Source organism: Nilaparvata lugens, chromosome 2 (genome assembly GCF_014356525.2).
Source record: "Nilaparvata lugens isolate BPH chromosome 2, ASM1435652v1, whole genome shotgun sequence".
Classification (NCBI taxonomy): domain Eukaryota; kingdom Metazoa; phylum Arthropoda; class Insecta; order Hemiptera; family Delphacidae; genus Nilaparvata; species Nilaparvata lugens.
Window position 1 is genome coordinate 66,214,017 of NC_052505.1, and position 26,471 is coordinate 66,240,487.

The 26,471-nt window shown below is 35.3% G+C and overlaps 1 protein-coding gene across 1 annotated transcript in view; it reads left to right on the forward strand.

The window, feature by feature from the left end:
* LOC111055233 (facilitated trehalose transporter Tret1) overlaps nt 1–26,471 on the forward strand; it is a 210,359-nt gene that overhangs the window by 65,709 nt on the left and 118,179 nt on the right. Inside the window, exon 3 of the mRNA XM_039422505.1 lies at nt 25,639–25,760. Within this exon, the coding sequence (XP_039278439.1) occupies nt 25,677–25,760 (84 nt within the window). The 5' untranslated portion in view covers nt 25,639–25,676. The remainder of the gene's footprint in view (nt 1–25,638; nt 25,761–26,471) is intronic.

Here is a 26,471-nt window from a genome sequence, read left to right on the forward strand (position 1 = left end):
AAGCAGCTGTATTGTTATCGCTAGATACGATGTCAACAAACTCAAAATTAGATAAATTAGACAAATTAGACGGTTATCCAGGCTACAGTTTTGAACAGCCAAATGAAAAGAAAAATATTATTGCTATTTATTTAATAATATAAAATATATAATATTTGAGGTTAGGTTCTTTGGTACTTAGTAGTCGGCGACCTGAATAATCGGTCGAGCCGTATAAATTGAGAATTAGCCAGACACCTTGTGACAAATTTAGTTGCATACAAATAGCATTCCCTTAAACTATGATCAGAGGGTTAGTAACAAGCATGGCATGTCAATGACAAAGAAAAAGCGTTTTAGAAAATACAAAAATATTTATTATATCATAGGAGCATGAACAAAATGTGTAAAATAAATAAAAATATTAAGGAAATGGGATGTAACTTTATTCAGCGCATGAATACATTTGTAGTTTTAGGATACGCCAATCAGAATGCAGTAATTGACCAGCAGTAAAATCGAATTGATTCAAAATATACATGTATTTATTATGTAAACGGTAAGAAATTGTTAACTATGCAGTGCCCAGATTTATGTAACAAAATAATATAAACTAAATATTTAAAACAAAAATATTCGCTGTTCAGGTTGTAACATAGCTGATTAGTATGGACTATTTTTGACAATTTTGAATCACATCATTGCGTAGTAGTGAGGCTAGTGAGAGCACCAATAAGAGTGGATATTAAAATTATATGCAAATTAAAAATATGGAAGTATGGGTGTGAAAAGAATAGGGTAGGTGCAAGCCCACTTGCTTGTTAGAGGTCACCAGGGACAGCCACATGTTCATAAGATAAATTCATTTATCTAATTTTCACCAGAGGCCAAACCCAAGCCCTGATATATATATATATATATATATATATATATATATATTATATATATATATATATATATATATATATATATATATTCTGAGATTATATTTTATATTTCATTTTGTTTTGATTCGGAAAGAATATTTATAAAGTCTTATTCAACAAGCAACAGCAAGTCTATAACTGAGCTGTATAACTTGAAAGTATATATTTGCTGATTAAAGAAGCACATGGTAATAATTTGTGCTAAGAAACAAAGTAGTGAGCTATCTGTGATATTTTTTTTTATATATATTTATTCTCATATTATTTTTATATTTGTTGCTCTATATTTTTCATTTATTGCTCCTTGAATTTTTCATGTAATTATATATTTTATGTTTATTGAATGATGTACCCTTCATTTATTATCCTATCTCCATGCATGACCAGTCTTGTTATATTCTATTTTATTATTATTATTGACATATTATTAAAATTATCAACCAACTGTATTCTGCACCGAATAAGTTGGGTCGATCGGCGATATACAGCATTGATTGTTGAATCTTTGGAAATAATACATTCCCGAGATTTATTTAAATTATCCAGGACCAACACATCTGATTTGAAGAAACTCAAAGGTCATAGTATTAAGTTGCAGCATCAATATATATTAATAGAATTTATAAGGTATTCTGATAGAGTGTCGCCTTTGATTCCGCTGGGTATCATTTTTCATTGCTGACCACTTTGGTGAATGGTGGTGAGTGGCATTGATGGCGATACCGCATTGTCTAGTACGATAATCAGAGCCCTTATATCTGTCTACCTCTACTGCATCTATATCTGTGGAGTCTACCGAATCAGTCACAAAAACTGTGAACTGTTAAAGCGGCTGACGTTTGCAGCCAGCGAAAGCAGAGAATTGTTTGAGCTCCTAGAAGAGCTGGTAAGAGACTGGAGCTATTTTTCTTTCAGGAGTCACGAAAAATTATATATATATTCAAAAATCTTTGTTCTACCGACTGCGGCCAAGCAGGGCACATGTTATAGAAAAATAACATTACATAAACATTTCGCCCAACATGGATGGCCATGGATACACCATTACAACATTCACAAAACTGTCAACATCCTCTATGAATAACATCAATGGTTTCTATTCAACTTCAACGAATGCTGACAGTTTAAGGTGAATCTCACTATGTCAGGTTTGATCAATAAAGAATGATTCATAGGCTTCGTTCAGCTTTTCCCTTTGATTTGAGAGCCGAGCTTGGAAATCGACTATAATATAGATCCAGCTAGAATAGATCCAGTGTTGGAGTTTAATCTATAACGAGCCGAGCCGGACCTAGAACGACAATTGAATTGGCTGTCAATAGAGACAGAGGCTGCTGTAGTGACACCCCCTCCCCACCAAACCAACCTCCCTTTCATAGGGTGAGGATGCTATAATGGTTAGAGTGGTCGGGGGCTGAAGAGGGGGTTCCAGGCTCTGCTGTTCTGAGCAATCAATTGTGCAGCTAATTGGTCCAAGTCAACTGGCTAGGTTAATCCGAGCAATTTATCTTGCAACGAATTGCTTTTCAGGACAATTCAACAATAGGACGCAATTGATAGGAAACGCTGTCTGTGGTCTCCGGTGGCATGTGGCATGTCTTCACTTTCAATTGTCAGCATTGGCAACATGGCAAGCATTAATGATATTTATAAGGATTGCTAACAATTTGAAATGAATGCCTAGCTTTACATACAGTCAGCATTGGATGAATGGCGAGCATTATTGTTATTTATATGTAACTCTGAGGTGATAGTTTAAAGTGAATACAATGATACTGATACAATGATACTAAAACAATTTAATTTCAGTTGTCGATTAGATTTTGCCATGAGCAGACGCTAACTTCAGGTGTTCTCTTATCTCTTATGAAAAAATAGTTTGTTCATTCTTGCGCCGTGCCTCTTATTCAATATTAACTATTTCCCGTTTCCCAAATTGTTCAGTTGAGGATTTATTTAATTTTTCCCTCAGTTTCAAGTTCTTCTTAGAGTGAAAAATGATTGTCTGTGAAATTTGCAAATTTTTAATCAATCGACAAGCATAGGACAAGTTGGTTTGTTCTATTTGTAAGTCCATGTCACATGGATAGTGTAGATTGGTGGCAAAAAATGACTGATGCGGAATTAGAGTTCCTAGTGTCGAATAAATCGAGACTAGGAATCGTACATTTATTGCATAAATGTGAGGCTAGGTTATGTAGTCAACGAAATGATAATACAATTGCAACGCCGGTGAAATAATCTTCAGCTATCGTTAGTACACTGTCCAACGAATCAGCAGATTACTTCAAGACAAATTATGTCCGACCTCAAAACAAATTTGGTCTGACAAGATTGTAACTTTTGATTGAAGCTTGTTTAAATTAACTCAACGCAAATTGACACGTTGATTAGGCTGAGAGCTATAATAAAGGCCCAGCAGGATATAATACAAACTGAAAACACAAAACTAGAAAGAAGTCTAGAGGTCCTTAACAATAGAGTGGATTCGCTCGAACAGTAGAAATATGCTCGAGATACAGCTGCCACCGACGGCCAAAGGGGGCAAACCAACACTCCACAGGATCATCGTGAAATTCGTCCCATGACGCGCACAAGGTACTTGATGAGAAGAAACATTTAAGGAGATCTTTCGGCAGGTCCGCCATCTTCTTGGTTGTACTCATAGTCAAGTAGAAGGATAGGATGGCAATTTTTAGTGTGCTGTTGGTGTCTATTGGATTAGTGTCTGTTGGTGCTGTTGGTGTCTATTGGGTTTGTTGTGACTGTGAAGGTAATCAAAGAGGATGTGGGATTTGAAGTTGGTTTGTTCATTTACTATACATTGTATATTGCTTTTAAATTGGGAGTATATTTCAAATTGTTCTATCATGTCTAATTCTGGACCTTTGTTTTTTATGTGTATGATTTGTAGATCAGTATCTACGTTTGTGTGTTTGTGATTTTCTTGATTTAGTTGGTTGGCAAATATAGATTCTGTTTTTGTTTTTAGTCCCTGGGTATGTTCCTTGTATCTATGATTGAAAGAACGGCCTGTCTGTCTAATATAGAATTCATCACATTCAGAGCATTTTAGCTTGTATACTCCTGGGTGTTTGAGTTTTTTGTTGTCTTGAATCTTTTCTCTTCTATTGATTTGCATGTAGATTTTATTTTTTGTTCTAAATGCCACTTCATACCCAGATTTTCGAAACATACTTCCTATCCTGTTAGATTTGTTGTTTATGTATGTCAATGTTATGAACTTTTCAGTTTTGTCCTTCCCTTGTTTTTTTTTATGTTTGATCTTTTGGAGTAGCTTGTCTATTAGGTTGTGTTGGTATCCGTTCTGTTGTGCTAGATATATTATGGTATTGAGTTCTGCTTTGTAGTGTTCAGGTGAGAGGGGGATGGTTTGAAGTCTGTGTAGCATAGATAGGAAAGCTGAGTGTTTGTGTTGAACAGAATGATTTGAGGAGTTGTGAATAAGGGTATCTGTCATGGTTGGCTTCCTGAATATGTTGAAGGAGTGTTGTTGGTTGTGTTTTGTGATACTTAAATCTCGGAAGTTGAGGGTGTTTTATGTTCATATTCAGCTGTAAATTGGAGTTTTTTATCGATTTTGTTAACAAAATGATTAATTCATTTATTGTAAAATATATGACTGCTAGTCGTTTTTTTCTAATAGCAAGAAGTGATTTAATAATATGCAGTTCATTGGAAAACAACATTGAAGAACCTAAGGAGACTTTCTACTCGACGTCAGATTTCAAGCGGAGGAGCGCCCAGTGTTCATCAATTTGTCACTGACTGTGGTACGTAGAAAGATTCTGTCACAACTATAGTAACTACAGAATAGTCCAGTCAAACGGTCGTTTTTCAGAATTGGTTCCGGAGCAAGGAATTTTCAAAAAAAAGGGTATTTTTTGTAAATACAAAAGTTTCAACTTCATACTTTTGTCAACTGAATATCTCGATAACCCGGAATGATAAAAGATGGTACTTGGTCTTGATTTGAAGAACAGAATCTCCTCTTTCATGCGAGCTAAATTATTTTTGTAAAAATCATTTGTAGGTTTTCAAAATTATGCAAACCTACCACTTCTACCCTATACAACTTGGATCTTTTCCTGGTAATGAACATGGCTTTTTCCTGGTTTACTATGAACATGTGAGACTGTGAAAATGATAAATTTATCAAAAATTTCTTGCATATTCGAAGTTGCGTATCTTGTGAAACATTTAAGATGAAAAATCCAAAAAGTAGTCAATGTTGAATAGAATTTTCTCCTTTTTACGCTCCCATGGATTATACATCTGATTTCAATACCGTCAAAACTTACAGCCAATTGAAAAAATGATGATTTTCACTTTCTCATTTTTCTCCAATTTTACTCTTATTCAAGAGTCTCTAAAACGAGTACGATACATGATAGAAACTTCCGATTTGTCTCAAGTTGATGAGAATTTCATGCTTTATAAGCTGTATTGCCTTAAATCCATCTTGCGTCACTGTCCATTATCGAAAAACTGTCGACACTGTAAAGATGAGGAAAATATTACAAATTTCATGATTTTTTTTAACAAACGTATCTTACTCCACGATTATATTTTTACAAAAATCATTTAGCTTACATGAAAGAGGAGATTCTGTTCTTCAAATCAAGACCAAGTACCATTTTTTATCATTTAGGGTTACCGATATATATAGTTTTCAATATAGAAATTGGCAAATTTTTGTGACAAATATGGGCTAGAATACACTCAAGGAGAAATTTTTTATTTTTTGGTCTCAGTTGTTATGATACATGATGCTTTTGAACCGCCTTGATGAGCTGAGAAAAATGAGCTGTAGTACGTGGAGATCTGATCATTCATTCATTCAAAGTTATAAGTGTTTAAAGTTTTGATCCTTAACGTATACGTGCCCCCCCCCACCACCCACCACTCGGAAATACTGAAATTAAGTGTATCCAACGGATGGTTCTCATAAAACATAACCATTGTAAGATGATTCAGACGAAATATGTATTTTTTTGCTAGGAAGGCCTTGAAAAGCTATTTAAATGAAAAATAATAGTTATAAAAAAATAATTATTTGTATTTTGGATGTAGGACATGATTTTCAATTTTGGGTGTAATCCCTCTTCCCACCACCAACAAAATTCGAAAATTCCTAAGGAACCCTGTTCAGAATTGATTGTTCTTCCACGTGATGTGTAAGTTTCTATCATTACTAGGAAAAGATCCAAGTTTTATATGTTAGAAGTGGTAGGTTTGCATAATTTTTAAAAACTCAAAAAATTCCCTTTTTTGAAAATTCGTAGCTCCCGAACCAAAAATGATAGAGTACCGCGCGAACACTCAATTTATTGGAATGTTTTTTCGAAAAAAACTCAAGGTTATCGAGATTGAATGGAAAAATAAAAAAAGCTGAAATTTTGGGCGTTTTGGGGGTGAAACCGCACTCTGGCGTGTCAGTAAATTTCAGATTCGAATTCAGAGCCCCAAAATACATATAGAACCGTCGAGAAAAATTCTTTTGGTGTTGATTCCTAAAAAATGTCCATTTGACTGAACTAAAAAGGAGAAGGGTTTTAGATATGTGTGGGTGGATAGAGCAGGCAACATAAAAGTAAGACCAGTGGATTAGGGAAAGGTGTAAATGATTTAAAGTGATAAGGATCTGGAAGCTTTTATTGTTCAAATTAATGATAGACTAGGATACCGAATTTAAAGTGTTATTATCCTTTGTTGGAAGAAATAAATTCGCTCCATATAGAATAGTATAATTTTCGAGATGGAATAAAATGAACACAACAGATCCACTTTGGTTGTTAGATATGTTTCTCTTGGTGATTGCTGTAATAGTAATACTTATGTATTAATGAGGCTATATGCTCTCATGATGTGTTTTGATATACATCCAATTTTTTTAAAAAAGAATTAACAAAGTCTCATTGAAGGAAAACAAAAGTATGTCATCAGCTGCAAGATTGTCAATTGATTTGAGATAGATAAGAAATAACATTAGAGATAAGATAAGACAGACTTTAGATACTGCAATTATTAACCATTTTATGGAGATTGAATTTATTTTTTAACAGTTTAGTAAGTTCATAATAGAGAATTTGAGGCTAGGTCCACTTGTAACAGCACCTATCGGGGACAACGACAACGGTCATGATACATATAATTCTCATAGCCACCATCAAGTGGAATAATTGTATACAAACAGCATTCAGAAAACATCGGCCAAAAGGGGTTCTGTATGCATTGCATGCTGTACATAAGGAACAAAAATCTTTAAAAAAAAAAACAAAATACTTATTATCAAAATATCAATAAATAGATGTACTTGAAAATTATAACAAAAATGAAGGTATTAGGTTATTCAAAATGTTCAGTAAGTCAAGTAGAATAAGATTATAGTAATTACAAATTTTTTTGATGGAAATTCTGCATGCTTTGTGTGTAAGAGTAAACTTAAAAATAAAAATTGCGCTCAATTTGATGGAGGAGTTTACTTTTTGCACTCATAAATAGAAGTCAGTGTTACAATATTAATAAAAATGTTTTTAATGTACTATAAAGGTATTATAACAACACAATGAAAATGGAGCTTACCTAACCTAAATGTTTTATATGTACATCAACTAAAGGTATTATTAAAACACAATGAAAATTCAGCTTACCTAACCTAACAAAGAATAATAATAAAATAATAATTTCAATCATGAAAGAGCAAAAGTCATCAAGAATAAAATTAGTCACCTAACTCAGTCATCCTACTTCATTTATCTTTTAACCTACTTTTTAGGTCGACCACGCTTTTTTTTCTGTGGTGGCTCAGATGGACCAGTTAGTGGTTTATTTTCATCCCCATGCTCAGAAACTGTCTCTGTTGGCAATGGACACAGTAGGTCAGCTGTCTCAGGGGAGCAATACTCTCTTATTTTTTTCAAACAAATATTTTTTTCTTGCTTGAGTCAACCCCTCTGGATATATTTGAGTAGGGAATTCATTTTCTGAGGGAAGCATACCAATTAAAAAGTTTGAGCCCTCATCATCAATAGCATTTGAGCATTTAACAGAGCCCATATCATTAAGAGTGAAAGTGAAGTGTGAGTAGGAACTTATTTTTTTCCAGCCAAGCCCTGTGAAAAATCCTTGCCAATCAAAGAATGGCACAAGTACCTCTCCCTTTTCAGTGCCGGTAATTACTGCTTTATTAACTTTGGATAAAGGTGTACTATCCTCCACAATTTTTGATACATCATTCAAGGATGATGCTGCTGTGACACGAAACTTTTTTTTTAAACAGGCCAAATGCCCAATCACACGAAAATTTTGTATGCCCTACTGGCAAAAAAGAAATACAGATTGAATGATTCAATTTCTTTTGTATTCTCCAATTGAGATATGACATGAGGATATTATTTCTATTTCGAGTTACCCAGTTATCTGCATGTAGCAGCATGTCAGTTTCACCATTGCCATGATACTCAAAAAAATGATGGAGCATACTGACCACAGCATTGGTCCCTTTGGAAACAACCACTGCCTCAGGAATAAGGTAATTTTGTTTTTGAGATTTTCTTTCACACATAATGCCAAAAATTCCTATTTTGTAGGGGGCTAGAAAATATATAGGTCCTGGTTGGAGTGGGTTGGATGGTATGAAAATTTGTTGGGCCATATCAAAAGAGTAATGACAGGATCCTTGGAATGAGCATGGAACTTTATGCTTTTAAAGAGCTGCTTGAAATAGAGAAAACACCAAAGAAATAAGCCTAGATGCAGTTATACCTGTACTTAATGATTACTTTGCTAATGTGGGAGTATCATTCGCCAAAACATATCAGGAAATGTTAATGATATCCCAGTTCCTCGATCACTATCAAATTCATATCGCCACAGCATCCTTCTCAACCCCACAGACTCAAACGTAATAATGACAATTATGAATCAGTTGAAAAACAAATCTACACAAGGACCCGATAACTTCACAGGACCTTTGATAAAAAAATCTCTCACTAAATAACAGGACCCTTAGAACATATTATATTCGACTAATGTTAAAATATAGGATATTCCCCAAAAAAATCAGAGAAGCCACAATTATCCTTATACCTAAAACCGGAGATTTAAAAAAAAATAGGAAATTATAGACCTATAAGCTTGATACGTAACCTTTCCAAAATATTAGAAAAAAGCAGAATTATGAGTTTCTGGATCAAGAAAATATAATGAATGAAAAGCAATTTTGTTTTTAAAAAAATTAAGTCCACTAAAGATGCAGTCATCCGCTTGAACAAAATAATCTTTGACAATTTTAATAGCAATAGAAAAACCCTTCAGTATTCATGGATTTATCATAGGCTTCTGATACCATACCTCACAATATAAACAAATTAGATAGGACAGGAATTAGAGGCGCAGCAAATTATTTATTTTCTTCATACTTAACTGAACAGAAACAGTACCTCCAACTCCATGGTCAAACTGATATTAGATATACATCAGGTTTCGGCTTGTCTCAAGGTTCCATGCTATCACCAATTCTTTTTTTGTTGTTTGTGAATGACCTACTTAAAATAAACCTCGAAGATTGCACCACTCTGTCTTTTGCAGATGACACTGTATCGATCTTCGATCTTCGAAACCTTCAATATAGCCAATAGAAACATAATAATAGTTGAAAATGGCTTCAAGATCAAATCTTGACATTAAATTCTGACACTACTACTTTTTCAGTAGGTAAAGAATATTTCAGGTTTTCAGTTCAAGTCGCCAATTCCTCAATTCTCCATTTCGTGATACTTTGCTTGATTAGACATAGATAGAATATCTTATTCAACGGTTTTATCTTCTATATTCTCCTTCTTTATCTGTACAATACAAGAAAGGAATTTGCTTATAGGCCTACATGTAAAAAATTCGAAATAGATGTTTGGTGCACCATCACAGGTCGTCGGAACTACTCAAAAGATTAACTTGAAACTTCGCATACATGATCTATTCATCTATCTCCTATGATATTATAATATTATCTTACGTCACAAGGACGGGAAATGTTTTGCAGGCGAGAATGATGTTTCTAGTCGAGGCGTTAGCCGAGACTAGAATTTCATTGGAGCACTACAAAAGACATTCACGTCCAAGTAACTTACACCATTTTTTGTCATAATAATCTAAGGAAGAATAATTGACAAATAGAAAACATTACCTGCCTGAGCTGAAGTTACTACATGCATTCTATAAACATGACCTAGTTTACAAATTCCTAATCAGGAATTTTGCGGAAGTTGACAAAATTTCCACCTTGGACGCTGAAGGTAGTTTTTTGTAGCAGTTTTGCTGTTCCTATTTCGGAGCTAGGAAACATACTCGACTGTAAAGAAAACATATGATTCCATTACAGTACAGTATGCTGTAATGAGAATCATATGTTTATTTGTTCTGCAAACAGCTGTTTACCGGCTTGATTTCATGCATGAAAAACAGATGAGATTGAATTACTATGACAAAAAGGATATTATAATTGGCACTTTTACACTTATTAACGGTCAATAAATATTGTGCTAGTCACCCTCCTACTTCAAATTATCCACTATTTCACTATCTTGATCTTGATACTGTGAATTTGAACTTTTGCCAAATCCTGTATTCCATGAAACGAAAGTCCAGTAGCAAACAAATGAACTGCCCAAAAAATAATCGTACACAACAGATTCTGCCAAATAATACACGATACTGCTAATCTGATGAATTTTTCACATTCTCGTTTCATGAAACAGACCCCTAATATAAAAATACATGGTGATCCCATTTAATGCAGGTTTGTTGAATTAACTGTAATGCTTTGGAGTGCTTGTGAATCGATGCACTCAGGTCTCATGTGGCTAGCGTGAAGCTCTCCAGTTATTCATGGGCATTGGATGCGGTATTTAATACATTAAACTGAGCAACCCCGGCTTACAATGCCTTATTATTCCCGAGCCGGCTTTGGTAGCGTCCATACAGGTGAGGGCTGCAATTCCAACACTCCCACGCTTATTAAGATCTTATCACAAGCACGAAATTATGACTACAGCATTCGAATTCATCCAGTAATATCTCAGCGTGGGCTGAAAATTTAGTGCGAGGAATTAGAACAATTTGCAGAGAGAGCTGCTGAATTCATCAAATTTCTGCAAATCCAGTCACATTTGATGTGTAGCTTGTAACAAAAGCTCCCCGTTGTTTGACTGAAATAGATTTGTTCAGTCACGCGAATTTATAATTTACCATGTCATGAATATTATTGTAACTATTGTACCGTCTGAAGAATAACCCTTAACAGACAAAGTGCTGGAATTATGTGTTTTTGAACCACTTCTACGAATCTGCAAGATAGTTATTGATCTGACACCCACTCTTGTGAATGGTGAGAGGTTTCAAAATATTATGCTGTATATTACCCCAAACATGGAACAAGTCTTATTATGGTGGGTGGGGAATGAAACGGTTAGATTCGATGTGCTGCTATGTATGACTACAGTCTGTATGACTATAGTCATTTCAATCTAAATTAATTGGAGAAGCACGGAAAGTGTTTCCCCATCTGCTACCTAGTACCATAGAGAAACGATAGCATAACTTACGCTATTGTTTCTCTATGCTAGTACCTACTTCCCCAATGGGGTGTAGAACTCTAAGAAGAAGATATTACTCAGCAATTTTTCTTCTTCTCCCCCAACTTACTTCTTTCCCTGCCATACGTTTTGAACTTGGAATCAGTAAGGTGAGAAAGTTAGATGTTTTTATAAATGACGTTCTCATCCGTTCAGATGAAGGATGATTTAGATGAAAGAATGTTGATACTTTGAGATGTGAAGCTGAATGATGGAAAAGGGTAGCAGGAAGGAGCTTGCCCATTTAGCAGCAGACTATTGTCTAAAAGGCCGTTTTAATGGTCTGCCGAGTTGCAGCCAGCGTGAGAATCACTTAGATTTGTCAGCATTCTTTTCAAATAACATCTATGCTACCCATTCAACCAATGCTGACAGTTCCAGGTGAATCTCAATAGACGCGTTCCTCGATTTAGACGCGGCGGTGCTCGTTTGAGATTCCGGATAATTTATTCGACGCCTTTCTTCCAAGCTGAGTGGTGTTGATGTAGCTGAGAAATTGGCCGGCGCTGCCAAGAGAGGATTCCTCATTTCTGGCAGTGACAGAGAGATCATTACTAGCACCGCATCAATCAAACACAGATCTCCTCCTACTCCTCCGATCTGGCAGTGTTCGTCTTCCCACGCACCAGCCTTTCTTTCAAATGGACTTCGTTCACTCGTACACAGCATCCTATTGACCTAGAACTTTTTGTGACTCGCGTTATCCAATAACAAGAAAAGCCAGTGTCCAATCAATGACTATATCTTTTTTATTATTTATACAGTATGATTTTCAAGAATTCAGATTAATTTGTCTCCGTTTGGAAGATGTATTGAAACTAAAAAGAGTACGAGATGAATAGCTTTGGATTGGAAGATTAGTTCCTTTCTTTCATGAATATTTTGAATTCCATGAAATGGATCAAAGTTAAGATTTAATTGAAAAATGAATAAGTTAGGTTAGGATGGAAATCAAATACTTCTGTTGAAAGATCCTATTGAAATTCATTCCAAAATAATAATAATAATAGTTGGCCTCCACATCACCCTTACAGCCAACCCGTTCCACCACATGGCGCCAAGTGACTAGTGAGTATATGCTTAGGCAATTTGCGTGCAATAGAACGGCACAAGTGATCTTTATTTATTGCAACAGTCATAAAAAAATGTGTTTGGAACTCATAACTGTTGGATAGGTCCCTGAAAGGATATTATTCTCCTTTTAAAAATTCTCTACACTTCAAAGAAATCGATTCGATTTGACAGTTTATTACCAACTGCAACGCATTTTTTAATGGAGCAGTGCAGCTTCTAAGAACGGCATGAAATTGGTGGTACTGTCTCAAATTCCGCGCCGGTACAACGACACCAACTCCTCGATCGCCAACTTCTAAATGTCCATGAAGACAGTCATGCAAAAAAATCGCATCAAACTTCATTCTTCGTCATTCCAAAGATTCAATTTTCACCTCGTTGCAAAACTGTTTATAAGGAAGCTGCTCCAAATCCGGCATGAGCCTCTTCAACACCAGACGTACAAACCTTCTTTGCACAGATTCTATTTTCTTTGTTGTGCATATTCTGTCTCTATTCCAAAGGATAGACGCATACTCCAAGTGACATCGAACGATGAAACAAAAGAGTGTCTTCAATGTTTGAGGATTTTTTAAGTTTCTGCCAATCCACCTTATTACACCAAGCTGTCTTCTCGCTTTAGCTACTATATCATCAATATGCGCGTTAAAAAGTAGTTTACTATCGAATATGACACCCAGATCCTTCACACAGGCCACATGTTGAATTTGTCTGTCAGCAATGTTATACTGAAATCTCAAGGTATTCGTTTTTCTTGAAAGGCTCATTACGAATGTTTTGCTCACGTTGATGGGCATGCCATTTTTCATAGACCAATTCAAAGCTTGATTGAGATTCCTCTGCAATGACATTGAGTCTTCTTTGGAGCTAACTTTCCTGAATATCTGCAGATCATCAGCATACATCAGCACATGACAATCAAGATTCTCTACAATGTCATTCATGAATATACTGAATAGTAACGGTCCAAGATTAGAGCCCTGAGGAACGCCAAATGTTGCTAGAAAGCTCTTAGAAGTAGCTCCTCTGAATCGGACTTGGACTGTTCTATTGGAGAGATATGATGTTATCCAGTTGACTAACAGTTGATTGAAGCCGTTGTTGGAGAGTTTCTTGAGTAGAATGGAGTGAGGCATCTTATCAAAAGCTTTTTCAAAATCCAAGTAGATTACATCAATCTGTTCCTGATTCTCTACACAAGGTTCAACTACAGAAAGAAAGTTTGACAAATTGTTTGCAGTGGATTTACCCGGCATGAATCCATGTTGACATTCTGTGATGGTGGTTTTTGCATTCCTGAAGATCTGTCTGAGAACCACTCTTTCAATTATCTTTTCCTACAGTTACCTTGAAAAGTGACCATTCCTGCACTGATTACGGAATGCAAAGAATCACTTCTCCGCTCTAGTGCGCAAAGTATTACTTTGCGTAATCCAGATTTGCAACATGGCAACACAAAATAGTTGGTGGGTTATATGAAGGATTAGTGCACGAAAACAAAAATTAAGTTGGTAACAATGACTGTGGTTAGATTTAGATAAGAATAATTTCAATGGCTACCCTACATTTATGATAAAATCCCAATCTAGAAATCCAAAACAAGAATAATTTTCTTCTAAATCATAATTAAATCATCATCATTTACGAATTCTCATCATTTAATAATAAATAATAGTTCTTTTCTATTGATAATTATTATTTCAACTGCAAGCAATGAGTGATTAACGTTCAATATCCATATAAATAAAAATAACAAAAAACATAAGAATACTACAATAAATATTCTCTGTTGTCTATGTTATTCTTATTAATATTTTTCAGTTTACTTTGAGCATTTTTATCGGTAATTTGAGCAAGAGTCTAAATTTCTGAATCCTGTTTCAGTACTTTTTAGCTGGATGAAACAAACTTAGGTACGATTCTTCCCGCTAGGTCGCGCGCTTGTCGGTTCAGCCATCTTGCAGTCATCCCAATCAGCTGTTAGTGTGTATTTTGAATGCGAATTTTTTGTTCTATCTGTATTTTTTCTGATTCTTGAATGGATAAAAATGAGAACTTTGGCTGAGAATTATCAAATTCAATTGGATTATTAATTTTTAAATGAATTAAGGTTGTTATTAACAGCATCACACACACACTCAAACATTTGAGGGATTTCAGCCATAATTTTACCCATAATCAACCACTTCTCATATTCAATAGTAACTGTAGGAAAAGTTTAATGTGAAATACGTGAGCAAAGTTCCTCTGCTGCACTCAAGAAGCCATTCCGCCCTCGCCTACGGCTCGGGCTTAAACGTTCCTTTCGGTGCAGCAAACTGTCACTTTGCGCACTAGTTGCACAAATAACTATTGCAAATGGGTTCAGAATGGAAATAGGTCTGAAATCTTGAAATATTGTATAATAGTAATGAACAGTGAGTCACTAATTTGCACAGATCAGTTCTGACTTGGAAATCATGCTATTCTTCTATCAAACTAATTTATCTCATCATGATCGTCCTGTGTAAATGATCGGATTTATAACAGATTGTTGATGGTCAACTCATTTCATTGAATAGATTCATTGATTCATTCACATTCACCATTGTTGTTATAGTAGGCTACCTGTAATTCAAAACATGAAATCTTCCTTGAGTCAATCACATCTCTCATATTATTATCAGTTTCTTGATAATTATTTTCTCAATCATATAACATTCTTGCCTGAGTGGATAGAATTATCGTTTTCCATGATGGAATTCTACATATTATTTTCATTTAAAGAGAAAATTCAAATAAGAGATGACGGTTGATTGGTTCCCAATATTTATTTCGACTCCAATGTGAAAGACGTGGCTAGAAATCAATCCTATACAAAGTTGATTGGAACATAATTCCCCAATCCCACAAAAAGTGGGAACATGATTGAAAGCTTACTTCCTGGAATATAGGGGTGACCAGCTGGCTAGAAGGCACTCCAATAACCAGACTTCGACGAAAATTATTCTCTGTTAAAAATAAATTGAGATCCACGCCAGACTGTCAGTAACGGTTAAATGGAAAGCATTGATTTTATTTGTGAGGAATGCTGACAGTAGAGATTGAATTCACTACAGCAGTGTGGGCGCATAAGGCCTGGGCCTGCTTTAATTAGTGGCCGACTGATTTGTCGATCATCGATTAAAATACAGAAACTACACCGCCGCCGGAAGTTTTTACTTGAATCTAGTAGGTACACAGTAAGATTCACTCCAAACTGTCACAACTCCCTATGTATAACATCAAAGCCTGCCATTCAACCAATGCTAACACTGGACTCGATCTCACTATAATAGAAACCACAAAGTACTATCGTCAAATTCACTGTCAGCGATGGTTGAATTAAAATCACTGATGTTAAGTAAAATGAATACTGTCAGTTGAAAGTGGATCTCACTAAACCAAGCTGAGTAAGTCATCGTCTGGTGGGTTATCCGATTGTAATCAGGCTTTTAAGGCTATTCTCTTGAAAAAAATGTCTAGTGCGTTCTGGTACCTTTACACAGAGTCTCGAGGCTGTCGGTCGTTGTAGGCGTATCAGGAATTCAAATAGGGCATGTCGAGGCCTATCCACTTGAAGAACGGCGCCTAGCCCCGAATTATACCGTTTTCGTAATTAGAATCTTCCAGGACCAGGTCTGTTCCCTGTTGTGGGCTGCTTGGGGCTATCGGTCTGAACAGAGACTCACCTCAGACTTTCAGCTTCGATTAAATGGGAACCATTTATTCCATTTATAAGTAATGCTGACTGTTTGAAGAGAATCCCACTGTACCCCTGTTACCCTCATATATTCACCTATCGACCAAACTGTAACACAACCGCCTATTTGTATCACCCTATTTATATAACGATATTAACTAGATGGATAAAAAGTAACCGCATCTGTTTTTGGATGCCTGATACTGAGTTTTACGATGCTTGTGGGAGATGAGAGGCAACTCTTTAATGATAATGCCTATTCCACTTTGTTATGCAAACTGATGGATGGGGCTTGTATACCTTGAACTGACAGACCTAATATATTATTCTAACATCTCCAAAACCAGGTGGGATTTTTCTAATGGGCTTTCCTTGTACATCCATTCAATACACGAACACAACTAATTAAAACTCATTGTAGGAAACTACTTGCAGAGCTCACACTTTACTCAATGATAATAACATAATAATTTTATTTGATGTCGATGCCAATTATTATGGGAAATGTCACCATTGAAGGATTGTTGATTTTAGTGGTATCCTAACGCTTTATAATAGTCAAAACTGAATGTTTCAATGCGATTTTTGTATACTGTATATGGAATGTGTAGTTTTACAGGAAGATATATCTATAGGAAAATAAATGTAAAAAGCTTATAATTTATTGCACTGTCTAATAATTGTTAATCTCATTGCAAAATCGTAATGTGATGTGAAAGCAAATTTTGATTCAATCAGTATAATGGGCTATGTTGGATTTCAGTTTATAACTTCAGTATGGTATTGGAGGCGTAACTAAAAGAGAGGGCCTGATGTGTCTTAAAATCGCCCTCCTAGTCATAAAATGAAGGCAGTTCTGTCGATTTGAAAGTAACCTATCAAATTCCGACTTATTCGATTGATTCCCAATGCCTAAGATAAGGGAAAAAAAAGGATCAAGAAAAAGTTGTTGTACAAATAACAAGGAATAGTCTTTTTCTACAGTTACCTTGAAAAGTGGCCATTGCTGCACTGATTACAGAACGCAAAGAATCACTTTTCCGCTCTAGTGCGGGAAAATTTTTTTCTGTGCTCCAGATTTGCAACATGGCAACGCAAAATACTTAGTAAGTTATATGGAGCAACAGTGCAGCAAAATCAAAATGAAGTTGGTAACAGTGACTGTGGTATAGTGAGCAGAGGTGCACGTCATAATAATAACGAAGGACAACGAGGACAGCGACAGCACAGTGCCACAATCAGCACACAGCCGCCTCTTCATTCAAACACTACTACATTATTCAATTTGACAATAAATTAAGGTCTTTATCAATAATAAAATTACACAGGAAAACATATGATGGATTTCAGGCAATTTTACCCATAATTACCCACTTTTCATATTCAATGGTAACTGTAGGAAAAATTTAATGTGAAATACGTGCGCAAAGTTCCTCTGATGCACTCAACAAACCATTCCGCCCTCGCCTACGGCTCAGGCGTAAACGTTTCTTTCGGTGCAGCAAACTGTCACTTTGCGCACTAGTTGCACAAATAACTATATTGTTTTTATCCACGTTGAGAATGGACCCTGTGGATGAGTCCCAAATGTCTGTATCTCCATTAGTTGTGCCACACAAAACTTGAACAGAATAGGTTGAGTGAAATTCACTTCAAAAAGTCAGCATCGGATGAATGGGAAGCCTTTAAGCTATTTATAAAGATTGCTGACAGCTGGAGCATTCTGTGAGTGGTGAGTGGATGTGACAATAGTGGGCTAGGAAGCAGCAAGCAGAAGCGCATTACTGTAATGCTTTTATCGATCCATTTTCGCCAAAAAATGCTTCGAACGTGCTTTATTTCAGGCTGACCAAAGCAGCTTAGGGCCGAATCAGCAGTTTTTCCATTGAATTCGTGGTCATGGAGAAACAAATTGGTGCGATCAGCACTCTATTACTTTTGAAAGCAGAGCACTTGAAATTCATTAGAGCCAGAAGCAAGCTCACCTCTTCATTATAGTGATAACCAGATCCTCAATTTCATTGGATCCACAGAAAATGCTGACAAAGACTGATTTATGAAGCTTCCAATATATATATATATATATATATATATATATATATATATATATATATTGTGACATCACATTTTATAAGCGGGCTGGCATAGCTCAAATTGATAGTAGCGAGCAGCAATATCGATAAGATAAGATGCCAGCCAGCTATTACTTCGATTAATGCAGCTTTAATGTAATAAAAATTCATTTCAATACCTTATTATAGCTGTCAATGTATGTCAAGTTATATTTTTAAATATTATTATATACTCTCTCTCGGAAAGGTGTTCTTCAAATTATCCCTCTACCTCCATGTTCATTATCTAGTCCTCTTACATTGAGAGTTCTCTCTTTTGCAATTGAGGGTGCTTACCCCCCACCACCATAACTTTGGGGAAATATTGGCTTACGTCGTTATCTGCCAGAGTAACGGGACTCTCTCCCGTCAACTTAGAAGGAGCTCGGTGTGTTCTTGACACTCTTCTCCTAGACTTCTCGGGTCTCGCAATCGTAAAAGTGTGCGGATAATCGGAGTGAATAAACGGTTTAGTGAATACGCGTGTGAAAGAAGGCTGGCGGATAGAAGACTAATGCTCTACCGAAGGATTGCTGTCCGGGAACGAATGTTAAAAAAAAATCGGTGAGTCCATTCCGATTTATCGAATTAAGGACCCTTAGGTCGGAGTCAGTTCTCACAATATATATATATATAATTGAATTTGAATAAGAATTTTAATTCTAATTGAATTTGAACAACTATGACAATAAATTTTCATCAAGAGGAATAATAGATATTTTTTTGGTCTCTGAGCAATGACACAATAAATCAACATTTTTCTCATTTCTGTCAATTTTATCATAGTATCAATTCAATACAAATAATATTCCTATGAAGATATCTATCCTATCTTACAATTGCTTCAAGGATAATAAATTATCATGAAGATTAATATACTTTTTCAATCTTGTTGAAGACTGAAAGAAATTGTAATTTAGGGAAGAAACTAGTATTTGATATTAGGATAGAGAAATGATACATTCTCAATATCATATAGTTGAGAAGTAGATGGAAATTAGAAAATTAAAATTGATGAAATGTCAATAAATTACCTGAAGAGGTGAAAACTTAAAACTTATAATCGCTTTGTATAAGCGTTGTTTATTCTATTGTTAACTGGAGAAATGCATCACAGCTTGTGATATTTTTTATTATTCCATTTCTGCTTGCATATATTGTAGTTGTTTCAAATACAATGATACTTGTCAGGTCTCTATTAGTAACGTGTATGAAGTGTAGCTTCCACTACAGGATCAACATCTTCGTCCATGAATATTTAACATGAAAAAACAAAACTTGATGATTTTTGAATGAAAAAGACTTAGAAATTGTCAATAAACCACAGATTTATTGATACTAAGAAAGACAGTTTCGGTTATTACACCATTGTCAATCTCAATGATAAACTCAGGGTTTATCTTAGATTGACAATGGTGTAATAACCGAAACCGGTCTTTCTAAGTATCAATAAATCTGTGGTTTTTGACAATTTCTTAGTCTTTTTCATTTAATATGAATAATTACCACAATATCAACTTCTCAACTACACAAAAAGATGATGATTTTCGTATCAAAAAGCGTTATTCTTTCTTCTGCATCGATTTTTCAACGATTATTCAATATGTTATAAGTTAAAATAATTATTGTTTTCCAGTATCAATATCGTAACCAGGACTAGAAGTAGGAGATTTTGAACGAAAATCGGGATTTACGAGCTGAGATGATAATATCATCCCTTAAGCTAAATGTTGTTCGGAACGGCGACTTTTTCGGAGTATGGTATGGGAGGAAATTGAGAAGAAGATAACACTCTACATAATTTCCCACTGTCGCGCGGAAATAGTTAAGCTAAATTATGCCATTTATTTCAGGAATCCACTCCTCCTCGCTGATTTCTCCTCTCCCCAGCCAGCAAGACTTTTCTCAGCGACAAACTCACAGTGTTACAGAAACTCTCTCTTATAATTCTTCTTTGGAATGAAGACGAGCACATAGCCTAAATTGAATAATCAATGCTACCGGCCTTTCAAGAGCTTTTTATTCATATTTTTCTGTCGTGATTCACTTCATGAAAATTTAATTTCAATTCTTATTCGTATTTCTCATCATATAAAGTAAATATGGATGATAATACGTAAAAATCATAGGCCTTTATCATTTGATCACTCAAATTCACTCAATTGCAATGTCTACCTACTACTATTTACCAATGGTATAATATCTATCTATAATATTATACTCATATCTTGAGTGCAAACCACTGTCACTGGAGTGATGGAAGAGGGTAATCGTGTATTGAAAAAGTTAGAAACTGTCACATTCATTCAGTTTAAGAGTAGTATTTAAAATTAGATTAGTGTCTTAATAACTATCTATTTAATTTTATAGATCGACAGCTTGATATAGCTTGATAGATCGACAATCAATAGCAATGGTTGAAAAGTAGAAAAATTGAGTCACCACAAAGATCTTCAATCACAGATTATAACATAACGTATTCTTTTGAAAAATTCCTTGACTTTGGTATCACAGGGTTCATCATTCATGTTCAGTTGAACAACAGACCAAAGAACATTCCTCTCTGCTTCAACATAAACATTGTATTAGAATCTCAATTTTCTGATTAGAGCTTTTCGAGCCACCTCATTGAATTCTCTCCAATCGCTAAGTAACATTCTGTATGCTTTGTGGGTCTACTGCTGCAAAATTCCAAGACTCAACGCAACGTTCATCATTTCTGTACAGGTGAGCATGATTTGTATGCGAAGTGCAGATGGCATCAGTTATGCAGCTTATTCGTGTTCTTTGCAAAGCTGAGTGAAAATTTTGGAGTTGGTGAAGGTGTTCAGGGAGCTCTTTGGGGAGGTTTGAGGGGATGGATGGGTAGAGGGCACGCCGGATGTCGGTTGGATAGAAACGTGGCCACGAAACTCATTCGACATCCAATTTCCTTGGCTATACTGGAACGTGATCGTGCCTATCCACTTTGATTTGGCAGCATTGCTTGAATGAAAAGTATAATTTTTGTTTGCAAGGAATGCTGACAGATGAAAGTCGATTTCACGAGAGCTATCACTAGACGGATGCACTTTAATCTGTCAGCATTGGTTGATGAGAAGCATTGATTTTGTTCGTGGAGAATGCTGATAGTTGAAAGTAGATTTTTCTGTTGTTTTGCCACTCCATGTCATTCTCTTCAGTGAAACAATGCCTGATTACCAAAAATGATACCAGCTTTCAATATATTGGTTATGAATGGAAACTATAAGCTTCACAACATTTTAGCGGTTCTAGCTTACAATGTGCCAGCATGTCTGATGAATGATATTAAGTGATGTAACACAAGCAGAAATTAATTGTTGAAAGAGTGATTGCAGCGTTTTATATGTCTACCCGTTTAACAGTTCATAATAATTTTATGACTTCCATGCTGATTCACTATTACAATATTATTTTTTAGTCCAATACCTCACATGAAGTTTCAAAATAAGGAAAGGCACAAAAATAGCTTTAACACTAATACTCATGTGTAGTTAGATCCAATGAAATCGACTTAAAATTATCACAACCGCTGAATTATTGAAAAACTTGCTTCCGTTGTTGCACCTCTATCAATCTCTTGTAATGAAACTGGAAGCTTAGACATCGATAAGCAGAATGTGTAAATACCGACGCACAGGTTAATACCGACTATCAACAAATAATGATGTCAACAAATACTGTCTATGCAATTTATAAAAAAATCGGAATATTAGATGCATTTTTCATCATTATTGAATGATGATGGTTTGAACAAATAGAATTCAATACGACTAACAAGTGATCAGGTAAAATAGTAAGAGCATGATTCAGATGCAGATAATTTATTATCTTTTATTTTTTAATAGGTCATAGGAAGAAAAATTAAATGGGACATACAACAAATTATATTCTGCAAAAATCAGCTCAAATTCTGTAGACACATGAAATGTTTCGAGAAATTCGGAATGAAACATCCAAGTCCTATTTCCATGATTCTCAGACACAATATTTTTATGCTCCAAGTCTTAAAAGTCGATCTTCTTTGAAGTTTCCAGTCCAGACTGATACATTTGACAACGTTGTATATTTAGAACGGGCAATTTGCGAGCAGGCTTTGTCTGTGAACAGTCTTTATTTAGAAACTCGCTAGTTTTTCAGACTGAGTTGTTGCTGAACACATGCACTCAACTGTCTGAATTCTTCGGAAAACATCAGTGTTCCCTTTAACCAATGCTGACCGTTCAAAGTGAATCTCACTATTGGCTGCTGGATGCTGGAGCGTTCCATGAGATAAAGGTTTACTTCACTACTGGAAGTAAAATAAAGCACAATACGCTTTAGAATCGACTTGCTCGGTAACGGAAATCATCAATCTTGAGACGAGATAGTGGTGGAAGTCGCCCAAAAAGTGAGTTTCACTTCAAAATGTCAGCGCTCCTTCTGAATAAAGCCAATACTTCCCATTGAATCAATGCTGACAGTTAAAAGTGAATCTCACTAAAGGAAGCTACGCTTTTTATCTGGAAACTTTATGTAAAAATAAGGCCGTCACGTGATTAAGTGTCAACACTCTTTAAAACCTTGACTTACATTTTATGAAACAAGAATAGAGTGACACTATCAGAAACTGGGAATCCACCCTCACATTACCTACACTGAAATTTGACTTATTACAATCTGTTCTCATTCCCAGCAGTCATCATCATCATCATCATCGATGAAAAATATTCAACAAGAATGTTGTTGAGAAAGAAGTGTACTATCACTAACCGAATAGTATGCTTCAGTCTTCAGGTTCCATGTCTTTTTTTCTCATCTTAGTGTCTCAACTATCAATAATAATTATTGATCATTCTCTTCAGCTACATCGACTCAAGACAGCATATCTATTTGAATGATCTGATAAGTGTAGTACTTTAAATCTCTGCTTTTCAATTGAGTTTGGCTTTGCTGGGCAGAAAGAGAATACTATTGGTTATGGTATTACAACATTATTGTCATAGGTGTACTGACATTTTGAATATGCTACATACTTCAATTATCATCGGTGAAGACAAAATATATTTTGAACTATTGTTTTGATGGCTTACGTATACGGTATCTGTGAAGAAAGAGCACAAGGATTCTAGGAAAGACTGTTCATAGAAAAAATCAATGAAGAGAATACACTCTAATAATAGATTGTTCAATGGAAGAGATGATGTGGATATGAGATTCTCTATCAGTTTCAAATCAATTCCCTGGTAGATAAACAATATTATGGTTATTATTTATTTATCAATTGGATAGAGTAAACAATACACTAGTCGGAAAAGAAAAAAACAGGCTATTGCCCAAAACTCAAACTAATAATGGAGGTTATAATTATAATTCACTCCTGAAAATGCGTTCTCAATAGGAGAAGCTCTTTTCACATTAGAGGTGAGACTCCCTCAGTCATTTGTAATTTCGATAGCTGATCAATAGTGCAACAACTGCAACTCTACAAATGGTAGGTCATGATTGCGGTTCATCCCTCTTAATGAGAGCCAAGATTTCATTTGAGACCAGGACAAGGACAATAGACAATAATGGACAAGAACAATAGACAGTGGTTCAAAGTTTGATTTGACTCCTGGGACCATCAAGGAGACTGTCCATTAAACACTCGTCGTTCCACTGTTTCATTATAGGATTGGATGACTCCACAATCTCTGATAACGACGCTACAGCTGTCTGCTGCACTGCACTATACTCAGATTTACTCCAAACTGTCAGCACTGGTTGAATGGGAAGCATTGAGGAGTAGTGCTGATAGTTTTGAATGAATTGCACTAAAGATATCGCTTGCCATTCATGTCCTAATGCGTTTCGCATTGATTGTCACTTAGCTCTGCGTCCAACATGAACTGCTCTGATGAGAAGCGTTATAGCTTCCAATAGCATTGGATGAGGTTCAGATTGACTGATTTCCATTTGAACATCGTGAACCAACTGTGAGTTCATCCTACAGCCTTCGAGGTAATCAGTGGCGACTTCTACATTCATTATCCTCCTGGGGATTCATTAGCTCTGCTTCTCGTATATAAGCTGCTCTGGTCGACTAATCGACTAATGAGAAGCATTATAGCTTCTGATAGCATTGAGACCCAAATTGAATGATTCTAACACTGAAAACCAAGCTCCAACAGAACACATCACATCTAGTAGTATTTGATGTAACCATTGGCTCTTCTATAATAATTATTATCTTCCTTGGGACTCATGAAGAGGATACACTAATCTTACTTCTAAGATTACATGAGACGTATTAGAGCAGCATTGATCTTTCAGTTACCATTCCCAATTTTTATATTTTCGCCGAAAATAACATATTTATACCATCCTGTTTTGTGTCATTTGTAGTATTTGAAGAGCGGAACTGACTACTCTACATCTTTAATTTGGACTGTGGTGTATAATTGGAAAGGGACAGTTTTGGGTATGACCCTGTTGTGCTTTCATCGAAGTAGTAATTGTGTATGATGAATTGTATTAGTGAATCACTTGTTTCTTCCATCTATGTATTCACATAATCAAATAATATCTTGTGTCAATCACTAATGTTAATTATGCTGTTATTGAATAATTCTTGGAATCTCGCTAATGAATACATATAGTGTAATAATAATAATAACTATTATTATTATATAATTATATATAGTTTATAATATATAATATTATATATAATTATAGTATAATTATTATACTGCATACAATATTTGTGAACTATTTTCTTGAAGAGAATTTAATTTTTCCAAGAGGAAACCTCAGTCACATTGTTGTCTGTAATATTTATTTATTGTCCAAGGTAACATTTTTCTGCGTATTATTTATTCTCTCAAATAGAACTTAAGATTTTATTGAAAGATTGTTGTTCACAACTGATTCTCAAAACAAGAATAGAAGTGATACTGTGGTACAGTGATTGGATAGATATCTTATAGGTTTCATCAATACTCAATAGTAGAGATTCTGTAACCGCATTGCCAATGGAGCTGTAGTAACGTTCAGTTCAAACAATTAATAAATATTTCTCATGAATCACACTAATGAATTCAATTAATGCTGATAGGTTTAAGTGAATTCACTATAACTGAATGTATAGTTGCAAATGTGAATCAATAGATGTGATTGTGAATTTGTTTCAGATAACGTGACTGATCCCAACGACCAGCACCGATGCAACATGCTGCCAACAACTCACCATCCATATCAGCACCATCAATACCACCACTACAACCACCATCATATACAGAATACACGATTTGTGGTGAGTTTGTCACATGATTACTCTATTCCAAACATTGATATTCCATTGATCTAGTTTCATTGACGATTGTGTGACACGACACTGAGTGTGTTGTGAGTGTATTGTGTCAGTTCTGTTGTTTCGTAGAGTGAGAGCAATTTTAATACTGTAATGTGTGATTTATCTATAGTCTATACTACTGTATTTTAAAAATTGATTCACTTTGAATTATCGGCACTTTGAATTATATGGGGAGTATTGATGTTTTTATAGTGGATGTTGAGAGTTTGAAGTGAATCTCACCTTAGAAACGTCGTAAGAGCAAGTTCAGTGATCTTGTTTGAACCACATTATCGACTTAGTCAGGAGTCAAGCAGTGACTAATGTTTGGAAGACGAGACCCTCGTCCCAGCTTCACAATTTCTGACAACGACGTTCACTAACCAGACCACCACCCAAGACTCCCAACGATTAACAAACTTGGACAGGTTCTTGATTCTTGGTGATGTGACAAATGATAATAGGAAGTGGAATTACTGCAGACATTTTTTGCTAAATGTGTAAACGTGTTCGTAGCAGTTGTTTTTTCCACCTTCTTTCCTTATTGTTGACAATATTTTTTTAATAAAGTTTTCCTCGACGCTTTCATATCATGAGTTTGACTTTCGAAACTACATGGGCACTAATATCGGTTAACACCTTTGTGCTTATGAACCTGTTTTGGCATTTACC